This window comes from Pteropus alecto, unplaced genomic scaffold, assembly GCF_000325575.1.
Source record: "Pteropus alecto unplaced genomic scaffold, ASM32557v1 scaffold67, whole genome shotgun sequence".
Taxonomy (NCBI): Eukaryota; Metazoa; Chordata; class Mammalia; order Chiroptera; family Pteropodidae; genus Pteropus; species Pteropus alecto.
Genome location: NW_006441061.1, coordinates 8976040 through 8998172, shown reverse-complemented (window position 1 = coordinate 8998172; position 22133 = coordinate 8976040). Strand labels below are relative to the sequence as shown.

At 59.5% G+C, this 22133-nt stretch overlaps 1 protein-coding gene across 3 annotated transcripts in view; it reads left to right on the top strand.

The window, feature by feature from the left end:
• Positions 1-18242, top strand: part of CAMSAP1 (calmodulin regulated spectrin associated protein 1) — a 31194-nt gene extending 12952 nt beyond the window's left edge. Inside the window, exons 4-16 of one of the 3 annotated variants that reach the window (XM_006918192.3) lie at positions 434-575; positions 6608-6747; positions 6834-6930; positions 7971-8148; positions 8550-8641; positions 9118-9202; positions 9789-12153; positions 12978-13114; positions 13720-13928; positions 14093-14195; positions 15533-15651; positions 16082-16200; positions 17167-18242. In XM_006918192.3, the coding sequence (XP_006918254.1) occupies positions 434-575; positions 6608-6747; positions 6834-6930; positions 7971-8148; positions 8550-8641; positions 9118-9202; positions 9789-12153; positions 12978-13114; positions 13720-13928; positions 14093-14195; positions 15533-15651; positions 16082-16200; positions 17167-17469 (4089 nt within the window). In that variant the 3' untranslated portion in view covers positions 17470-18242. Of the gene's footprint in view, positions 1-433; positions 576-6607; positions 6748-6833; positions 6931-7970; positions 8149-8549; positions 8642-9117; positions 9203-9788; positions 12154-12977; positions 13115-13719; positions 13929-14092; positions 14196-14326; positions 15495-15532; positions 15652-16081; positions 16201-17166 lie in introns of those variants that run through there. The other 2 variants (XM_015594262.2, XM_015594263.2) reach the window with 2 other exon arrangements.
• The last annotated feature ends 3891 nt before the right edge of the window (positions 18243-22133 follow it).

Sequence of the window (22133 nt, the reverse complement as noted above, 5' to 3'; positions counted from 1 at the left end):
CAGAAATTTCTCCAACAATACATTAATGCCATTTTGTATTTTGCTTAATGGCCAGGGTTAAGGCTGATAATCCTGAGAAAAGAAACTCACTCGGGGTCCCGCAAGCATGGGGATGCTCGCTGTTTAACTTGTTTCTCATTCGTTTGTGCCGGCTTTTGGTAGTGTGGACGTACCTTCTGCCTCTCTTCCTGTCTGAGCCGTGGCACATGGCACTGTAGAGAGAGGCGGCCTGGCGTCAGCAGCCGCTCGTTGCTGTCACCCAGTGTAGCCATGAAGCTTCGTTCCCTGGACCTTGACGCTTTCCCACGTGATTGCAGCCGTTCTGAGCCTCGTCCAGAGGACCGTTTATTCTGGATTTGGCGTCCGCCTGCGCCGCAGGCAGCAGCGCAGCGCGCGTTCCCCGTGGAGACCCTTCCCCTCTCGTTGCCCGCAGGTGCGCTATCGCCGAGAGCACCTGTCCACGAGGCAGCCGCCCTTCTTCCCGCTGCTGGAGGACCTGATGAGAGACGGCAGCGACGGGGCCGCGCTCCTGGCCGTGGTCCACTACTACTGCCCAGAGCACATGAGGCTGGACGGTGAGTGCGGGGCTGCCCTCGCGGCGCACGCTGGCCAGACGGCTGGAAGGGACCTGGGTCCTTCAGAGCCCCCGGGACGCGAGCCTGTGGGCGGGGACGTGGAGGGCGGCGCGCTCTCACCTAAGCTGCATCTCGCCCGATGGCGAAGCGAGCCTGGGGGATTATGGGTAATGCGTCAGAGATTTGCGACAAGGGCCGCTTCAGTGTCAGGACGGCTAGGGCTCTGTCAGTCCTGCTGCGGTCGATTCGAAACCCCGGGGACTTCGTTTGGGGCGGGAAACGAGGGCAGAATGCGGCCCGTCGACTGGCCGTTGGTGACAGTGCTCCTGAGCGATGCCGGCACGTCTCTGCGCGGCGCCCGCAGCCCGACGGCGGGCCGGGGATGTGGGTGAGGCCACGAACAGCACCATCCTGTTCCCATGGCAACGTCTGTCCAGAGGCCGTGGGAACGGGAATCCCGATTCGGGTTTTGCTGAGCACCCCTCTTTCTGAGGGGGGGAAGGCACAGGCCGAGAGAAGGCTGCCCTACCCGTGAAACCTTAGACTCCGGCCGGGGACGTTGAGCTGACGGTCCTGCTCCAGGTACAGATGCGCTGGGTGATACGGTTTTTATAGACAAAACAGTTTTAAAATGCACGGCTGAGCTTGAGAGAAGGAGCGGTCTCGGGCTCCAGGAGAAGGTCTTCATCTTCGAGGGGGAAACTGGTGATTGACACCTGGTTGTGCTCATCTGACCTTGGGGCTGTGTGTGGTTGGGAGCGGTGACCAGGACCTGGAAGGGTCTAGGAGACTCCACCTGCCGGCCAGGAAGGAACCAGGGTGCTCGTCAGATGCCCGTGGCCGTCAGGGTGGGAGCAGGATCTTTCATGCGGACAGAGGGCACCAGGCTGCATCGCCATGGGAGGGGGTGAAGGGTAGCGTCCACTGCCCGCGTGGCACAGAGTGGGGGGTTCAGGCGAAGCGAGTCTGGGACTCGTGAAACCGAAAGGCCCTGGCAGAGTGTCGCTGTGCAGGAAGACGCCCCCAGCCAGGGCGCGCCGACACCCAGGGAGCCCTCCGCCGGAGCGCGGGCCCCGGGGAAAGGCAGAGCACACGCGGGACAGCGCTCCCCAGGGCCGGCCGATGCAACAGACAGGTTCGGCACCGAGACATCGGTGACGGACAACATGGGGACGAGAACGCAGTGCTAACGTGACGGAGACAGAAAGAAACGAACCTCGAGAAAGACGGGGCAGGCGCTGCCTGCGCGCTGGAGCTTTCCCTCCGCTCCGCACCTGTTTCCTTCCCGGCCCTTTCGTCCCCTCTGCATTCGGGATGTCTCCACCTGGTGCGCCGGCCCAGTTGGTTCTTGCTCAGGTGCATCGAGTGCGCTTCTGTGGCCCCCGGGGACCGTAAGGCAAAAGGTGCGACGTGGGATTACGTGCGGCAGAGTGGAAGCCCGTGGGGGCGGCGGCGTTGGGGCTCATCACGTCCCATGGCAGGACGTCAAAGTGGGCTTTTAAAGGACAGAATTACAGGGGGACACGAACAGAGCCGCACACATAACGAACCGTAGAAGCGGTCGGTGAAGCCCGCAAGGATGAAGAAGGAAGGCCACAGAAGATTCGAGCCCAGTATTAGCGGGGTTGGTCCAGCGCACCGGCCATCATAGGATACGCTCTTTCAGAGTCAATAAAGATGGACATGTTTACAAAAAACGGACTTAATGCCACAGAAGAAACCTCAACAGATCACAAAGAATTGAGAGTTTTCCCTGCAACGCGGTGGCACGAGAAACCAGTGACAGAAAGGTGTGACCTCTTCCTCCACACCTTCGACATCCTCAACGCTTAGAAACCACAGAAGGTCTCACGGTCGCAGTAGAAACCACGTGGCATCGTCTCGTGTGCATTCCATGGGACGGGGGTTTTTGTCTGAGTTGCTCACTGGTACAGCCCAGCCATCTAAAATCGTGTCTGGGACAAGCTGGCAGGAATTCGAGGAGTAGATCTGTGACTGGCATCCATGCCGGAACTGGCAGGGCACAGGTCAGAGTGGCCGGGAGAGGGGCACTGGTGCCCCAGCGTGCATTCTGTGATACAAGGTGTTTTACAGTTAAAGGACGAGCTTGTCCTCCGTGCGTCAGGAGGTGGCGTGGCCACGAGCCGAAGAAAGCGGGAGGAGGGAGCCAGGTGGTTTCCCGTGTCATCATGTCGGAAGTCACTCCCGCACCGGGAGGGGACCAGGATTACAGACCCTGCTTGGGGAGCTGGAACCCTCTGGGCCTGACCAGTGAGCACCCAGTGGGGGAGGGGCGCAGAGAAGCCAGCAGCTCACTCGTGGGGGCCCTGGAAAGGCTCCAGAAGACACGCAAAGGACCAGGGACGTGCCGAGGACATGGGACACACCGGTGGCTTGGCAGGGGCTCCTGGAAAGTCGGGCTGGAGAGTAGTGAGAGCCCAGGTCCTTTCTCCTCTGTTAGGCAGCGATGACACGTCCCCACACACCCTCAGGAGATGTGGGGGTGTGCTCTTAGGGGAAACTGAGCCTGACCTCGCACATAGAGGGGCAGGGACAAGGTGACGCATGGAAATCAGGGCTTCATGGAAAATCTTCATCCTGGGGTGTTCAGACAAGGGCGTGAAAAATGAGGGGGATCCGAGATCCCGGAAATACAGAAGTTGGACACCCGTATAGACAGATGCTGCGGCCTAGCTGTGGAAGTGGGGCTCAGACCTGGCTGGATTTGACCATACTTACTGCCCTCGGGCTCCGTAGGAGGCCACGTGGGTCCTCGGCACCCTCTGCCCTGGCTGCAGTTAGCGACATCCTCCCGGGGCAGGCGGGGCGGAGGGGCGCGCCCCGCCAGAGGCAGAGGGTGGGGGGCAGGTGGGTAGTAGGCTGGGCAGAGAATTGCTGTTTTTCTCAACAAGCTTAAAATACTATTTGGCTTTTAAAAGACTTGATGAACTTTAGCAAAGTGAAAATTATTTTAATGTTTTTAGGTAAATTCAATAGCAAAAATATTAGAAACTTTAGACATTTTAAATGTACAAAAGTAAAAATGTTTTAAAGGAGTAGTAAAATAGACAGTTCTCTGGAAGGATTAAGAAAAGATGGCAAGAATCAAGAACCTCGTAGCTGAGAGGGTTAAGTGCAGATCTGCGGGACCCTAACGCAGACACTGAGGGAAGTCCCGAGGGCGCTGTCTGTCACAAACGGTCACATACGGTCGGCGTGCCCGGTGAGGTGGGCAGTTTCCGTTTGAGTACGGTACCTACGAAGCACACCTCAAGAGACCCCTAACTGTCAGACGAAGGGACTCGGTTTTCAGAGTGTATCCACACAGACGCTGTGTGTTGGGCGCTTTATCAGCTCTCAAGGAGTCGACAGCCCCTGTGTGACAAGGACTGTCCTGGAGGGGAGGCCAGGTCTCTGAAACAGGCGACTCCCCGCCGCAGGCACAGTGCGCGGGCCGCAGTGCAGGCCACGTCCCTCGTTGATGGGCCGGAAACCCCGCGAAGGCGCTGGACACGGGGATCAAGCAACGGAGCTCCTTCTCTGGGGTGGTGGTGGCAGGGGCTCAGAGCGGTCTGTCACGTGTCACTGCCCACGTGTCATGGACGTGCTCGGGTGGTGGTGACCGATCCGACCTCACAGAGGTTCTCGCCCAGCCCGCCGCAGCCGCGGTTCTGCCTGAGGCTTGGGGGACGTGTCGCCCGAGGGCTCGGGCCTGGGCGTCCCCTGGACGGCTCCGTGCCTGCCTGCGCCCTGGGGTTGGTGTGTGAACACGTGAGCCCCGTTCGTGATGCTTGGGAGTAGAGTCCACAGAAGAGGTGGCGACCCCTGGAAGGAACTGTTAACTTTGTCTAGTGGCTGAGGTGCCAGGAGTCAGTATGGAAATGGTAATGTTCCCGGAGTGTTCAGAAACTTGTTGCCAGTTTAATGAATGATCTCTTTGTTATAGAAGTTGACGAGGTGATGTGAAAACTCATGTGTGAGAGAACCGGCCAAAGGGACAAAGTTAATGTTTTGTAGCATTTTATATGATAAAAGTTTAAATTTGCAGAGAAACATACAAGGAATTCCTGAACCCTTTTACCCAGATTTCCCGGTTGCTCCATTTTGTCACATTTGTGTTTGCGAGTCCCTCGAGAACAGGGTGTTCTCCTCACACGGCAGGGGCCAGGAAGGCCCGCGGTGGCACCAGGTGTCCCAGGGATGTCCCTGCCGTCACCCCCCGTCCAGCCTCGCTCACCACAGCTGCCGGCTCGGGCTTCCTGTGAGCTCACCCCACTCCCAGCCCATCTTTGTCCTTCTTGCCCGTGGCATTTTCAGAGTAGGTCGTTTAGTTGAACGTCCCTCGTTTGTCCGGTGTGTCCTGATTAGATTCAGGGCGTGCGTTTTTAGTGCAGATGCCACAGGAGCGATGTGTCTTCCCAGTGCATCCAGTCGGCATGACGGCAGTGCACCCAGTATCGATGACACCAGCTTTGGTCACTTGGTTCGGACGACGTGTGGCGGGCCTCTCCACTCTGGGGTCACTGGTTTTGCTTTCTGATTGACTAGTGACGTGGGAGGCCTCGCGGAACGCCCCCGCTGGTGCTGGCGGCCGTTGGTAGTTTGGCCACTGTCTTCTCTTTTACACGTATTGGCACCCTGCCGTAAGGGAGAGCTTTCTCGTGCTTATTCGCGTGTTGGTTTGTATCAGGGTGGCCTCTCGTGGGTTCGTATTTTCCTCACAGATATAATGCATCATGTTTCTGTAGCTTAGATCGTCCCCGATTCAGGCAGGTCGATTCTACAGAAAAGACCGTGGATGCTTTCTGTGCAAAGACTGAGCTCTGTAGCTTGCTGTCCGCTGAGCCAGTGTGACTTGGGCCCAGACGAGCCGTGCTGAGATGCCGGACAGTGACCCCTCCAGGGAACCCGGTGCCTGGGGGGCGGCCAGTTCAGAATGGGGACAGATGGCCATCTCTGTGGGAGAATACAGTGAGCCCTCATCCCATACGAGGCAGAAATGCCTCTGCCTTGTATGAAAGATGTAGCACTGAAAAGTAAAATTTAAGAACTTTTGAGAAGACAATATAGAAAAATACTTTTTGACATTAGTATTGGGATGGATTACTTAAATTACAAAAAAGCACGAATAATAGAAAAGATTCTTGTATTGAACCATAGTAAAATTCAGTCTGGTGACACAGGAACATCATAAGCAAAATTAAGTGATGAACTGTGTCCACTGTAAAGTATTTGCAACAAACCCCCTTGCCGTCACCTATCTGTTTACAGGCAGAATTAATTTGTGTCTTCAATACAACTGCTTCTTAGTTTTGAGCTGCGTCTGCTGGTTCCTGTCTGAGGGCAGTCGTGGCCCCCCCCCACCCCCGAGCACTCACACTCAAGGGGTGGCATGTGCCGATTAAGGGCCTGGCACCCGGCGAGCAGCCTAAAATGGAAAATTGTCCTGCCCGATGCTAACAGCCGGCAGTCCCTGCATCTTTCATGGAGGGCGACCCAGCTAAGCCCCGTCTCCTGAATTCTGTGATTCGTAGTATTTCCGTATCGTTCCCTGAGTAAGCCTGGCCTTTCTTATTTTACACCCCGCCCCCCCCCCCCCCCCCCAGGTGTCATTGGCAATGTCTGGAGACGTCATCACAGAGACAACCTCGCACCAGGATATCTGACACGGGTGAGAGAGACTTGGTTAACTGTTAACTAGCTTTACGCAGCAAGTCCTTTTATAAACTGAAAGGTGACTGTCACTGCCCATTTTTGAAGCCCGGTCTTAAAATGTCAAGTAATTTCTGCCATGCTTTTTAGATGTTAACCGTTGAATTCGGATCCTGGACGTTTCTCAGATTTTTCTCTCAAGTTTTTGTTCTTTGTTTACCGTTACTTGTAATACTCGTCGTAAAGTTTAAATCTCTTACCTTCTTAAATATCACCAGTGCCTTCATTTAAAATGTTTTCGGGTCAGAATTCACATGTGCTCGCCCCTTACGAAGCAGAGTGTCTTTACAGTAAACTATAGTTTTCTCTTTGTCTGTCAGACATCTGCTTGAAGGAGGTCACGTCGGTGGCTGACAGTCTGTATAACATTCGGCTCCTGAGGGAATTCTCAAACGAGTACCTTAACAAATGCTTTTACCTCACCTTGGAAGACATGCTGTACGCTCCCTTAGTGTTGAAGGTAATCGTGGATTATTAAACACACGTTTCAAAAGCGACGCGCGCATCGGCTGCTCAGCGTGTCCTTGGTGTTGTTTTTTCTTTCAGCCAAATGTTATGGTTTTTATTGCCGAGCTCTTCTGGTGGTTTGAGAATGTCAGGCCAGACTTCGTTCAACCCCGGGACGTTCAGGAGCTGAAAGACGGTGAGTGACAAGCCGCGGTAGACTGACAGCTGTCCCCCTGAGGGTTTTCAGGACTCAGAGGTGTCCTTCACTGGTTCCGAGCGTTTTACACGGTGGCGTTTCTGCTTAGATGGTTCCTTTTGGGACTGGAGACCTGTGTCGTGTCTTGGCTGCCTGCCAGGCTCTTCCATGTGGTCCTCGGCAGTCACTCTGGGAGCCTTCCCAGCGCCCCAGCCCTGGGCCCGTCCCGGGCCTGCGGGACCGGAAGCCCGGGGCAGCAGGGGCCGGTGACTCCGGGGCAGGGGCTGCAGCCAGACTCCAGTACACGTTCTTGAGTCTGCTGTCTGTTAACCAGGCTGGGGCCCCCACGTGGGTCCCCATGTGGCTGCAGATCGGAGTCAGAAGGCGGCTGCTGCGTGGTGGTCTGTGGCCTGTGGCTTGAGCCTGCACGAGCTCAGTCCGAGATCCTCTTAAGTCTTATGAGGAGTTGCTGATGGGTGAGCTCACCCTCAGGGCTGGGAGTGACGGGCAGTTTCGGGTGCGTGGTCACTAGTCGGTGAGCTGGCTGTGCCCAGGCCACGCCGGGGCTGCGTGTCCTAGAGTGCGGGTCTGTGCGGCCGGCAGCGTGGGCCTTTCCCCCACTGACAGCTGTCGTGAGAGGGGCCGCTGGCCTCGTGGCCCGGCCTGCAGAGGAGCCCATACTGCTGGGCGTGCCCCTCAGAGCCGCCGTGCCGTCTGGCTGGAGGGTACTCCATGTGCGTAGTGTGCCGCCTCCAGACCCTCCTCCGCGGGGACAGCTGTGCCGTAGAGGAATCTGTGCTTCACTTTGGGTGGGACGACCAGGGCGGCCTGGGCTTTGCGTGGAGATGCGGGGCCTCCCCGTGCGTCTGTCGAGGGAGCCCGCTGGGGTCAGCGCCGGTTCCCGTTGGCATCTGGGCTGTGCTCGGGTCTCGGGCATCGGTGCCGGCTGGGACCTGCGTCCCGCAGTCTGCCCTGTCTGGGCGCCTCGCCGATGTGACTGTAAATAACATGACGGTTCCTGTAAAATTTCTGTTCTGCAGCTAAAACAGCGTCACATCAAAAAAGCAGTCGGCCTCCTGTCCCTATCTCCAATGCCACCAAGCGGAGCTTCCGCGGTGGCCCCGCGGCGGCAAGCCCGGCCGAGCCACAGCCCCCCACTGCACTGCTGGCCGAGGGCGGCCACCGGCACCACCTGCACCCCGAGGAGTCTGACCACCTGTAAGTCTCTGCGCCCGGAGTTAAGTCGCCGTCCTGTGTCTCTCTTCTCGTTAGTTTTAGTTGAGTGGTGGTAGAAGCACCCGAGAGTGGGTGTGCCCCGTCCCCGCCTCCCCGGGCCCAGCCCCTCCCCAGGGGCAGGGCGACCGGAGCGCACGCTTGAATGCCCGCCTTAAAATTTGAATCCCGAGTAGTCAGCACGTCCCCTTGTTGCAGTTTTCGGTCGTTTATCCCAAGTCTGAAGTTCCGGGTACTATTTTAGTTCGTTTTTATAATAATTTTTCTCAAAGAATTCGTGAATTCATCACAGATTAGTATGAATTCACGATGGTCTCTGGTTTCTTTTGCGTTTGTTTGCTTTTGTGCTAAACTAGCGATTTTCCCTCCTGCCCTTTTCCGCTTAGGGGGAGAGGAGCGTCTGCCTTGAGCCCGTCACACCCTTTGTTGCCACTGAGGCAGAAACAGCAGAAGACGGTGCCCGGCGAGGACGCGCCCGGTACGAGCGCCACGCCCTCGGCCCCCCCCGCCCCCCGCCCCGCTCGGGCCCCCGCAGTAGTTTCGACAGCAGACTCTCTCGTCCTGACGTAGTGATTTAGTTAAGACTGTGACAGGGCGTTTTTCAGTTTGTCTTCACGTGCCTTCGAATTTATAGTGGAAACATCATTAAAACCTACTAAATTACATGACGCTTACAGAAAGTTGCTGGGCTGTACTTGAGTAAGAACTTACGTGTATTGACGTTTACTTAAAATTCTGATGATTTTATTTCATGCTTTGGACCGATCACGATTGAATTACGCATTGTTTACTGTTGACACTTTGAAAGTTGTCGCTGTGGTGATCTTTCTTTGAGCAGTTTGGTGTAAGTTATGACGCGTTTCCTTGAGAAACAGTTATTGTGCCGAAAGTTTCCAGCGACATGAAGTGGGTCCCCTAACGCGGAACACGCTTGCCTCTTCCCCCCGACTGCAGGTCAGCGGCACCGCTCCAATTCTTTGACCCGAGTGGACGGTCAGCCACGGGGAGCAGCAGTAGCGTGGCCGGAAAAAAGGAACAGGTGAGCTGTCTGCACTCCAAATAAGTTCCAGTTCGAAACGTTCTTCAGGCTCACAGCAGTGCTCCCGCTGTGGCCCGGGCCCCCGGGCTCGCCGAGCCCCTTCCAGGGCGTCCAGGGCTGTTTCTGCGTCCCGTGCCCCCCCCCCTCCAGCAGAAGGCATCGCAACGTCGGGGGTCGCAGCAGCTCGAATGAGAGGCAGAGGTGGGAGCCCAGCCGGGTGTGGGAGGGGACACTCGCGGAAGTGCCGCCCTTGACTTAGGAAGTAGACCGTTCTTCGCATAATAGGTTTTTAATCAGTGTTTTTTTTTTAAGTGTCTTAGCTTTGATTTCTGGTGTGACAAATATCGATTAACACTGTGTAAGTAAAAGCTCTTCGGGGTCCTCAGTCAGTTTTAAGGCTGTAAGTGGGTCCCGGGAGCACAGCGTTTGAGACTCGCCTCTGGTTCCCTCCCCCCCGGGGGCTCACCAGACCCCGCGTAGCTCACGCCCGCACTCCCTTTTCATGACCGGTGCTGCCGCTTCGCTGCTGGAGCCGCCCGTCGTGGAGACGGCGGCGCGTCCAACGTCCTCTTTCCCCACGTTGCAGGCCCGCGTCCCAGCCGGCGCCCTTTGCCCTGCATCATGCTGCGAGCTGCGACGCGGACCCCGGCTCTGGCGACAGCATCAGCCTGGCCCGCTCCATCAGCAAGGATAGTCTGGCCTCCAACGTCGTTAGTCTGACCCCGCAGAACCAGCCACACCCCCCGGCCCCCAAGACCAACGGGAAAAGCCTCCTGAACAACGTCGACATCGAGGACGAGGACGAAGAGCTCGTGGCCATCATCAGAACGGACGGGGCTCCGCACGGCGGTGACCAGGGCCTGATGGCAGGTGCCAGGTCTCCCCAGAGACCGGCGGACACCTCAGGAAGTAAGCCCGACAGTTTCTTCTTAGAGCCGTTGATGCCGGCCGTGCTGCGGCCAGCCAAAGAGAAGCAGGCCGTCACCAAGGAGGACGAGTGCGGAGAGGGGCGGCCGAGGGGCGGCCCGTCCAGGAGGCCCGGCGAGGGCCACCCACCTCTGGGGCGGAGGAAGGCGCCCGGCAGCCACGTCAGTCGTGACCTGACTAGGACTTTCACCCCGATCTCCTGCTCGGAACTGCCCGCGGGCTCGGCCCCTGCACCTGCTGAGGCGGGGGAGGCACGTGGCGGGCCGCTGGCCGGCGGCAGGTCTGAGCCGTTGACTCAGGGACAGCCTGCCGACGGCTTCTTTCTCCACGTGGCCAGAGCCGACGAGGACACGGAGGGCCGGCTCTACATTAGCTGCGCAAGAAGCCCGCTCGCTCGCGACCCGGAGCCGTGGGCTGTCCTGAGGCAAGACTCCGACTCGGACGTCGCGGACCTCGAGGACGCCGAGCACGGTTTTTTCGGCGACGACCACCCCGTGCTCGTCGCCAGGTACGTCGGCGAGGAGGAGTCGGCAAAACTGCAGGAGGACATGCAGGTGAAGGAGCACGAGGACAAGGACGCCGCCAGCGGCCGCTCCAGCCCTTGCCTGAGCACCGTCTCTCAGCTCAGCAGCGCGTCCGTGGCCAGCGGGAGCGTGAAGATGACCAGCTTCGCGGAAAGGAAGTTCCAGCGGCTCAACAGCTACGAGGCCAAGTCCAGCACGAGCAGCTCTCAGAAGACCACGCCCGATGCCTCGGAGAGCTCCCCGGCCCCCCTGACCACGTGGAAGCAGCGGAGGGAGCAGAGCCCCGGCAGGCAGAGCCGAGACCACGCCAGTCTCCTGGCGTCCGAGCTGGTGCAGCTCCACATGCAGCTGGAGGAGAAGCGGCGGGCCATCGAGGCGCAGAAGAAGAAGATGGAGGCCTTGTCCGCCCGGCAGCGGCTCAAGCTGGGGAAGGCCGCGTTCCTGCACGTGGTCAAGAAGGGTAAGGCCGAGGTGGCGCCCCAGCCGCTGAAGCCGGAGCCCGCGGCGCAGGAGTGCGCTCAGCACAATGGTGAGGACGTCGGTGGCGGCGTGTTCAAGACGGAGGAGTTTCTGCTTGAGGAGGGGCGAGAAGGTCTCCGCGAGTCTCCAGACGCGGACAGAGGAAGCCCGGCCCTCCTTCCGCCTCACAAGCCGAAGGGGCCGGCCGCCCTGCACGAGCTGGCGGAGAACCGCACGCTCTCTGCCGCGCTCCTGGGGGACGCCGGTGAGGTGGCCGACCTGGGCGAGTGCGACCTGTCCATCGAGAAGCTTAACGAGACCATCAGCACGCTGCAGCAGGCCATCCTGAAGATTTCTCAGCAGCAGGAGCAGCTGCTCATGAAGTCCCCCCCGGTGCCAGCGCCCGCTTCCAAAACCAGCTCCCAGGACCACAGGGTCAAGGCGTCCATCCACTTCGTCGAGCCGCTCTCTCCGACTGGAATGACGGGTCACCGCAAAGCCCCCCGCCTCGGTCAGGGCCGGAATTCGCGCCCGGGGAGACCCGCCGAGCTGAAGGTTGTGAAGGACAGGCCACAGGGAGCCTCTCGCAGCAAGACCCCAACCCCCAGCGTGGAGGCCCTCCCGCACTTGCGGCCTGCCCCGCCTCGGACGCCGTCCGACCCTGCCTGGGACGGTGTGGCCGACCCCGGGAGTGACACCGACGAGAAGAGCTTCCTGGACAGTTACCGGCTGCATGACGAAAGCAACCAGCGAGCGTTTGTCCTGCCCTCCCCCAAAGACGCGAACATCCTGTCGGAGCAGATGAGCCTCAAAGAGGCTCTGGAGAGCGGCAGGAAGGAGGCGGGGCTCGGCTCCCCAGCGGTCTCAGGACAGGAGAATGTCCCCGTGGACGGGCCCCCGAGGAGCAAAGCCAGCCTCATCGAGGTGGACCTGTCGGACCTGAAGGCCCCCGACGAGGACGGGCAGACAGAGGGCCCCGAGAGCTCGGCGGATCTCGGCAGCGAGGGCGATCAGAAGCTGGGGGTCGGCTTCTTCTTCAAGGTAAAGCGCTGGCGGTGTTGTGCCTCACGGTGGCCGGGTGTCACCACTGTACCCCAGTCGTGAGGGCGTGACCAGGGACACGATTCAGAGCAGGGCCCGGGGACACGTCGGGGGCTCTGCCCAGAGCAGCACAGGCAGCACCTGCTGGTGAGCGTGGCCCCACAACACTAACGTCCTGTGATTTCTGTGGGTCCTGAATATTATTTTTTGTTGTTGGTTTTCCGATTATTTTGTAAAAACGGTTTTAGCTCACAGGCTCTCCAAAACAGGTGTTGGATTGGATTCGGCCTTTGGACCAAAGGTTGCTGAATCTGTTGCAGAAACTGTACAAAACATTTTGTTTCCATTTGTGCCTTACTTGTTATTTTTCTTAGAGAAAAGAGAAAAATTAGTTGTGAGAACTCCTTTTCTGTTTTAAGTGTTTCCTCCTGGCAGTATGAAGGTGGGTGACGTACTACAGAATCATCACGTTTATCTTAGCAAAAGATGCTTTATTTGGTGCTTGTGCTTTTAAAATGTGAACAGGCGAGTGATCCGTCAGGTGCTAGCTCGTGTCATGGAAATGCGTGTAGCTTTTGAAGTGAGCTGGGTGCAGTGCAGGCTTTGGGACGTCGACAGGCTTTTCGAAGGGCGCAGTGTCTTTTCTGTGAGTGTTTCAGCGTCATGAGATCTGCTCACTCGTCAGCTGGAAGGGAGCGAGACGTCCTTGGACTGCGCTCCGGCCGTGTCCCCGTCTGCGTGAGGGACTGCTGCCAGGGCGAGGCTGGCGCGTGGGCACGGTGCGAGGGTCGCGTCCCATAACGTCCACGGTATCTGTTTTGCAGGATGAACAGAAGGCGGAAGACGAGCTCGCCAAGAAGCGGGCGGCCTTCCTCCTGAAGCAGCAGCGGAAGGCGGAGGAGGCCCGGATGCGGAAGCAGCAGCTGGAGGCAGAAGTGGAGCTCCGGAGAGACGAGGCCCGGTAACCGGTGGGGGCGGCGGGGCCGTGGGCAGCGCTGGCGTCGCCTGCGTCAGGGCCCTGTCTGTCGCGGCCCTTCGTCCTGCTCGGTCTTAACGCTTCCCGGGTGTCAGCTCCCTGAATTTCCACCCCAACCCCGAGAGCTGGTTGCATTTTGTCGACTGGAAGATGCTATCAACCCAGTATCATGTCACCAAAAAGGCTTTATTTGGAAAAAAGAAAGCGTCGCAATGCAGTGCATGCGGACGTGGCAAGCCGCGTGCACGCTAGGGCCTGCGCACCAGGATGGAGGGGCGTTTGTGGAAGGGAAGGGGAAGTCGAGGGAGGGACGCGGGGTCTCTGTCGTACACGTGGAGTCCTTCCCGCTGGGTCTCCCAGTCACGACCACGCAGCGCGTGGGCACTTCCGTAAGCCCCGGCTCTCCCCCAGCCCCTCCCGACTGGCGGCGTTTGCTTAGAGTCCCAGTCACCTTTGCCCCGTTTATCCCGTTGTCACGCAACGTGGGAAGTGTGCCTCCTGGCTGGGCTCTGACACGGGGCGGGGGACGCGGGCCCTCCGGCGCCGGCCCGGTGCGCCCCTCTGACCGGGCTGGCGTGGCGTGCTCTCAGCCGCAGAGCCGAGGAGGACCGGGTGCGCAAGGAGGAGGAGCGGGCCAGGCGCGAGCTCATCAAGCAGGAGTACTTGCGGAGGAAGCAGCGGCAGGTCCTGGAGGAGCAGGGCCTGGGGGGCCCGAAAGCGAAGCCCCGGAAGCCGCGGCCCAAGTCCGTCCACCGGGAGGAGCCGCAGAGTGACTCGGGGACCAAGTGCTCCTCGACGCGTAAGCCGGCCCGGTGGTGCGGGCGGTGGCCCTGGTCCCCCTCGCCCAGGGAAACACTGTGATGTGGAGATGGGTGGGCGGCTTCTGGGTTCTGGGCCTTTCTGCTGCCCAAACATGGTGAGGACGAGCCCGTGGCTTACGGGAGTGCTGCTTGTCTCCGGCAGCGGATAACCTGAGCCGGGCCCAGTCGGCCTCCAGCCTGTCCTTGGCCTCCGCAGCGACGACCGAGCCCGAGAGCGTTCATTCGGGGGGCGCGCCTTCCCAGCGGTAAGGGGTCTGTTGGGGAGGTGGTGCTGGCCCTTGCGGTTGGCGGGCTTCACACGTCCGCACCGGTTGAAGTTGGTTCATGGGGACGCCCGGATGCCTGGGTCACCCTCCGTTTTGTCACTCCCCCCCAGCCCTCCCCCAGCGCGTGCATTTGCCTTTTACTCCGAAGTCGAGGACGTTGTGCCCTTTGTCCCTAAATGCCTGTGTGTGCGCTTCCTGTGGATGAGGACACAGCCACAGTCGTCAGGCAGCACCGTCACATCCACAGTCCGCGCTCTGTTGTCACCAGTTGTCCGATGGTGTCCTTGAGGCCCGGTTCCTCAGTCGAGGGTCCTGGTCGGCCCCGCGTGGCACCAAACGATCGTGTCCAGTCCTCAGCCCTCCTGTCTTCTTGGCCTTGATGCCGGCCAGTTGTCTGTCTGCTCCTTGTTTGGTCCCCCGCGTGCAGGTTCGGGCCGTTCGTCCGGGGGGCGGCAGCCTGGGGGAGGGTGCGCTTTGCCCAGTGTGGCCCGTCAGGCGTGCCGCATTTGCTGCGGTGTTGAGGTGGGCTTTCTTTGCTGGGACCTTTTCGGTGCCACTGGACTTTGGCTCACGGCCTCAGTCACCCTGCCGATCTGCCTTGCTTGTCCCACGTTTGCTGGTGGCCGCTTTTGGCAGCACAGAAACCTGTCCTTCATTGTGTACGTGCATCCTGGGGCCTCAGCCACAGTGTCCTGCCTCTTCACGTGTCTGTCTGGTGGCTTCCCTGTCACCTGGGCTTCGTGGGGGACACTTCTCAGGGACTCTGGATCCTGGCCGGGTTTTGTCTGGCGGTCAGGAGCCTGAGCAGGGCCCCAGGCCCCCCCGCCCCACCTTCCCGCTCACTTGAGCAGCTGTGTCCGCCGTGACGCCGACTGTGCTCAGTGCACATGGTGCTACAGAGACGCTGCTCAGGCCTGCCGGGGATCGGGCCGTCTTGGAGACTTTTTCGGGGTTTTGGACTCAGCCTGCTGTGGCCCTTCCCTCCTTCCCAGGGTCCTGTCCCTCGTTTGGCAGCAGCACAGATGGCCCAGATGTGACCCATCAGCTCCCCCAGCCAGCTCCCTTGGTGCGGAGCCCTGGGCAGACTGCACGGGGGGCACCTCTTCTGGCGGAGGTGGGCTCCCCCGGGCTAATAGCGGTCGCGGGAGCCGACCGATGCACTCATCCACCGTCGGGGCGTCTCCTGCCGCTGCCAATGGTCCTTATTGCAGTAGGGTGCAGGCCGGCTCAGGGTGGCCTGGCACAAGCCAGTGGCCGGTCGTGGGTGCGGGGCCTGTGCCGTGACCATCCCGTGTGCCCTTTGTCCCTGTCGTCAGCAGAGTCGAGTCCCTAGAAGCCTTGCCCACGCTGAGCCGCAACCCCAGCCGGAGCACGGACAGAGACTGGGAGACGGCGTCCGCAGCCTCCTCCCTCGCCTCGGTGGCCGAGTACACAGGTGACGGCCGCGCTCTCCGTGGAGGTCACGGGCGGCCACGGGCCTACGTCCTGGTCTCCGTGGGGTGGGCGCCTCGGCGGCAGGTGGCGCAGGTCAGGCCGCACAGCCCCGCGGCTGAGAGTGCGCCCCGGCGCTTTGGAACCTTAGACTTTAAGTTTTTAATTCCTGGTCTCGTTTTGTTTTACTTATATCAAAGGAACTGACGATAGGAAGGGAATAAGTTATTAGTGACTTTTCCTTAGTTAATTTAAAACATAACTCAGTTCTTTCAAATAGGTTTGATGTGGCTCTTCTCATTTTTAAAAAATCGTAAACGTTTCTAATTGAGCCTCCCTGCTGCTTGGTCGGCAGAAATGTTTGGGTTTTGTGCGTGCGTGTATCTGTGTGCCTTAGAATACTAATTTTGCAAATTTTGGCCTGCTTTTCATAGGTCCCAAGCTCTTTAAGGAGCCCAGTAGTAAATCCAACAAGCCAATTATTCACAATGCTATATCCCATTGCTGTCTGGCCGGAAAAGTGAATGAGCCTCACAAGAATTCAATATTAGAGGCAAGTATCAAATTTTACCACCAAGTTCTGATGTAGAACGAAAGGTATTTACATATTAGTGTTTTTTCTGGGGGAAAAAAATCTAATCACTTAGGCTCGAGGCCCAGCGCCTTCTGTTAATTTTCCCGCGTGTAAGAGCGTGTGCTCCCGCCTCCCGGGTGCTCACGGCGGTCCTGGGGCTGTGGAGGGCAGGAGTTGGACGGCACGGGGGGGCTCGCCCTGGGTGGGGCTGGCAGCCCGGGGCAGGCCCTCTGTGCGAAGCCACCTTGGTCCAGGGCAGGGTGGGGAGTGGAAAATGGGTGACCTTTTTTTCAAAGTGGAGGCAACTAGTCACCTTAGTGTGGCGGTCGAGGGCGGTGTGATTGCCGAGGACACGGGAGGCAGAGAGGACGGAAGATGACGGGCCCGGCCTCTTCGTCCACTTTTGCGATGGGGTGGCACCCGCTGTGTGGACAGCTGTGTGGACGGGCCCCTTTTGCTTAGCCGGCCTCCGTTGAGGAGCGTTCGGGGTGTCCCCACTTTGTGGCTGCTGTGAGTGGTGCTGCCGTGGACGGCCGCGCACGGGTGTTGCGTGAGCACCCGAGGGGACCCTGCTGTGTTGCGTGGGGACTCCGTTTTCAGCAGCAGCGCCGCCGTCCACTCCACACCGCCACCGCCGTTGCTGGGCCTGCCTGGGGGGAGCCGTCTTGGTGGGAGGGGGGTCTCTCATCGTGGTCCTGGTTTGCATGTCCCCGATGGCTAATGATGTCGGCATCTCTTTGTGGGATGCTCCATTCATTTCTTGAAGGCTTTTTTCCCTTGCGCACCTGGGCTCCGAGGTAAACCCCGGTAGCAGCGGGTGCTCTGCGGAGTGGGCGGTGGTTGGTGTGTGGTGAGCTCCCTGCGGCGAGTCGGGGCGCCGTCCGTGGCGCGGCTGCCGGAGCCGCTCCGAGGCCCACCGTCTCTCCCCTGACGCCCTCGGTGCAGGAGCTGGAGAAATGTGACGCCAACCACTACATCATCCTGTTCCGGGACGCCGGCTGCCAGTTCAGGGCACTGTACTGCTACTACCCCGACACCGAGGAGATCTGCAAGCTCACGGGCACGGGGCCAAAGAGCGTCACCAAGAAGATGATCGACAGACTGTACAAGTACAGCTCGGACCGGAAGCAGTTTAACCTGATCCCAGCCAAAACCATGTCCGTCAGCGTGGACGCGCTCACCATTCATAACCACCTGTGGCAGCCCAGGCGGCCCGCAGTGCCAAAGAAGACCCAGACTCGCAAGTGACACGGGCGCCAGCCGGGGCGAGGAGGCGCCGACGGGTCGGTACTTATTTTTATCCGTTGGGTACAAAGCGTGCAGAATCACAGACCTTTTTCAGACAGGCTTCTTGTCGACAGAAGAAAACCCTCCCTTAGCTCCCAGCACACAGAGGATGCCGGACGCCGTGCCCAGGGGCTCACGGCTCGCTGGTCACCGCTGGCCACGAGCTTCCGGGCGAGGGATGTGTGTGGCAGGGCTCCTTTTACTTGAAGTTCTTCAGTATAAATTAAAAGCGATTTACTCAACTTTCTGCCCTCTGGCCTCACCCCCTTTGCACATGACCCGACCCCCTCACGTGGGCAGCTGTGGCCGCGTGAGGGAACAGGACTGTGACGGGCTCCTCTGGTCAGCGTGTTTGAATGTCTTCAGGAAAGGAATTCGTAGGGGGGAATCTTTTTCATTTGGGAAATTGTATGATATTTATTGATTGTGTCTACTGCCAACGTTTATATCCAATTCTGAGATTTCTGAAAACAATTCTTGTTCTTTGCTGCTCAGAAAACGTTTACTGAAAATACCAGTTCACTAAAAGCACTGATATCTGCAAAGTCTGTCTCTGCTAAAATAACGTTTACAACACGGAGATGGTTCCTTCTGACACAGTCGTGACGCTGAGCAGCACAGCTGGCCGGCGATGGGCGAGGCGAGCAGGTAGTGGCCATCGCTCGTTAGGTTTGGGTAGCGAGTACTCTGACGATTTGTTCACTTTAATAAAGGCAGATTTTGGTAAAGTAGAATATTTTTCACTCCGAGCATGTTTCCCTTTTGGTGATGCACTTGAGCTGACCGTCCTGACGTGTGTTTCGTGTCTCGGTTCGTGTTGGTGGAGCAGCGCGCCCCGGGGATACGGTGCGCAGGCCGTGCCGGGCCTTCGTTTCGCCGCCAGCTTCGAGTGGTCCCCGTGGCCACTGCCATTTCTCCGGCAAGCGGGATGGCTCCGGGCTCTGCTGAGCCTCGCGGTCTGGATGCTTCTCCAGAGCAGACAGTCCCTTGGAGTTGGAGCGGTCCGGCCACCTGGGCGCATGGCGCGACCCCTTCCCCGGCCCGCGAGGGACACCGCGGCTCTGCCGACACCTCCGTGACAGCCAGCCGCTCGGACTGCTGGAAGATTCTGGAGTCACTCACGTTAGTTTTGCACATGTTTTTTTGGGAGTGTTACTTGAATCTCTTGACCTGCGGAAGAAACGAAAGATGGGTAGAGGAGAAGTCAGACAAGTGCCCCTGTCCCGTAATCTTAGATGGGCGCAGAGGAGCAGACACGGTACGGAACGCCGGAGGGCTCCGCGTCCTCCGGAGCCGGCCTGCGGCAGCAGCGTGCACGGCGCGCTGGGTGACGCGCCGAGCGGCGCCGTCCGGTGAACTCCGCTGTGGCCGTGCTTTCCACGTGCGCGCTGTTTCTCACTGTGTGTTTGATATTCTATGATATTTATTTTAAGAAAGCACTAAACTGTAATAAAGTAATTAACTAATTTGCTTTTTACGAAGCACGTGTGTGTGAGGTGGTCGTGGCTCATTTTGTTGGTCAGTGTCCCCAGCTGCTTGCTTTAGAGGAGCGTCACGTCTTTTTTAGTTCACTAATAGCCCTTTTATTAGAAAATCACTTCGCTGTCTCCTGGAGCAATGCGGCTTTCTCCTCGTTTGCTTTGTGAAGTCGAAATGGGTGACAGCGCCTCTCGCACCCGTGACATAGTCCTGTGGAAATGAGCGCGATCTCAGGATTTCCTGTGAAGACTTCGGGGCCCCTCTGGCGTAGAGCTGGAGAACTACGTTCCGCCAAACTCCTGGGTTTTCTTGATGTAATTAGTCGACGTGTGACGCGTCCCCAGAGCCGCTTGTCGGCATGTGACAGTTTTCGGTGTCACGCCAGCAGGCACTGCCGCGGCAGCCGCCACGTCTGACGTCCCAGGTCTCTCGGCCGGTGCTCGCTGGAGTGGCCGACACACGCGTCCCCGGGTCCTCTGGGGCTCGTCGGCCAAGCCCCCCTTCTGTTTGTGGGAAAAGCCTGGACGCAGGATTTGCTCTGCGGTGGGGAGTTGGGCCCTTGCTGCCGTGGCCGTGGCCGTGGCCGTGGCCGTGGCGGCGTTTCCCAGTCCGGGCAGTCCCTGTGGCGCTCCGTGAGAGCTTTGCGACGCGTCCGCTCCTCGTGACCGCTGGCCGTAATGCGATTTATCTCCACGCTGGCAGAAACCAGCCGAGCCCCATCCGGCTTCACCGAGGTGAGTGTGCAGACTTCACACCACGGCGAGGCCGTGCATCCCTCACTGTCCCTCCGACTGTCCCCCGAGACAGCTGCTCCTGTCCGGCCACACAGGATTTAACTTTGGGAAGAAAGCGTCAACCGAGTGGTGAAGTCGACACGCGTCCTCGGGTCTGACAGAATTCTGGGAGCCCAAGAGGGTTGGTGGCCAAGGTAAATGAAACGAGTGAGCCCCTCTTACAAGTGCGAGTGCAGACACGATCTCACGCCCACGCGCACGTGAAACGGGGGTGTGCGCACGCAGGCCGAAGGTGGCTGCCCTCACATGCGTCCCGTCCCGCTGTAGAGCAGTCTAAGCAGGACTTATGGCTCAGGCAAAGTTGAAAAGTAGAATAATTCTGAAGTTTCTTCAAGGTTAGACTTTTATTTCTTGAAACTAGTTATTTGGGGAGAAGATAACCTGAAAATTTTCCACAACACTGAGCTTGCATAGCCTTTTATAATTGACACCGATCTATTCCGTGACGTGGGCTTTGGCTTTGAGCAGTGGGGGGGGGTTCTTTAGCAGCCCCCTCGGGCACACTTCCCAGCCGGCTGGCCGTGTGCCGGCGTCGTGGTCCTGGCTTGCGTTCCAGGCCAGGCCTGTGCTCGGGGGCGTCTGGGGAGCCCCACGGTGCACGGAGCCCTCGGGGCCCCTGGACGGCGCGTGTGGCCTGTCCACACTCTCACGCATTCCACTCACAGTGGTCGCCGTTTGGAGGCCCAGCTGTGACACCGTTGGACATCTCAGGGTGGAACTTGCCCTGGCAAGAACCTTGGGCTCCTGGCCCCACCTCCCCGTCTTTCTCCCCTTAAAGCCAGGTTTCCATGACGATGGCGTCCGGGCCAGGGGTAGCACGAAGGTCAGAAGCTGACACGTGGGGCCCTGGAGTCAGGTGTCGGGCCCGCCATTTCATCTGGCGATGGACGCCTCGAATTGGAGACTGAGAAGCCTTCCCGGGCAGAGCCTGCCTTTGCGCAGGTCCTTGCGCGGTGGCCTCGGCCCGTACACAGCCAGCCTTCGCTGGGTAGAGGCCGTGGCCTGGGCACGGCCGTCCAGTGATGGGGTTGCTGGAGCAATGACCGGAGGGGCTACACACACTCCATCAAAGCACGCGGTCCCCGGAGCCTCGGCTCCTCTCCAAGCCCAGAGCAAAGCCAGCCTGGTGCCGTGAGGGGCCTTCTCCACCCGTGTCTGTGATGGCAGCGACGTCGCTTCCTGACTGGAGACCCCTCCCGGGAAAACTGTCCCTGAGTTCCTGCTGCTGCTGCTGCTTCCGGGGGGGACCCGAGTCCAGCCCCCCGGGGGCCGACCGGGGAGAAACCGCCTGGCCATGAGCAGGTGGGGCCTCGAGGCTGGTTCCTGATGGAGGCTGCCAGGAGGGACCTCTCCCCAGGGAGATGAAGGCACCCCCAAGTCTGGTTCATGCCCCCCAGTCCAGCGGGCCTTCTCGAGCCTACAGTGAGGTGCCAGGGCGGGGGCCAGGAGGTCCCCCACTGCAGGAAGGCTGCACGGGGGGCGGGGCCTGCCGCTCCTGGGACCAGGAGACCCCAGGGCCAGCCCGTGTGTCTCAGGAGCCTGTGCAAGGCCGACGCCCTCCAGGCCGTGGGCGTGGCTGGCCCCTAGGCTTGGCTAGGACTCGGGCCACCATTGCAGACCTGATGGTGTCCTTTCCAGCTCAGTGCTGTGTGACCAGCTGTGAAGGGCCAGCTGTGACTTCGCAAGGAAGAACATGCCAGCAACACTGGGCTCACGCCGACGAGCGACAGGGTCTGGTCTGGCCCTGCCGGCGGACGGCCTCTGGCCGGAGGCCCCGCTTGGCTGTTCCCAAGTCTCCAAGCTCCTCCTGGCCTCGCCGGGGACGGGGGTGGCTCTTGCCAGCCAGCGGCCGCGGGGCCTGTCATGTGACCAGTGTGTTCAGTGCTTGGCGGGAGCACCAGCGTGGCCCTCGGCCTGAGCGCTCCACCCTGCCTGGCTGCCCGTGGCCTCATCCCCCCGCCCCTTCTCCTGCTGCGTCTGGTTTTAGTCTGCGTTTCATGCGCTTCTGTGTCCTTCCCTCTCTTGGGAAGTGCACTCCACCCTGCCTGGCTGCCCGTGGCCTCATCCCCCGCCCCTTCTCCTCTGCGTCTGGTTTTAGTCTGCGTTTCACGCGCTTCTGTGTCCTTCCCTCTCTTGGGAAGTGCGAAGTCCTTGCACTTTGAGGTTGGGGGTGGTCGCCCAGAGGTGGGCGGACGTTCAGCCCCCCACGTCGATGCTGCTCCCCAGCCGCGAGCACCTTGTCATGAGGCCCCGCCCCGGCCCGTGGGCCCGCTGCCCCCCGTCTCACCCCGCGTAAGGAGAACAGCTGAGCGCCGCACCGGCTCCACTGTTGGAGCAGATAGTTTCCTAGTA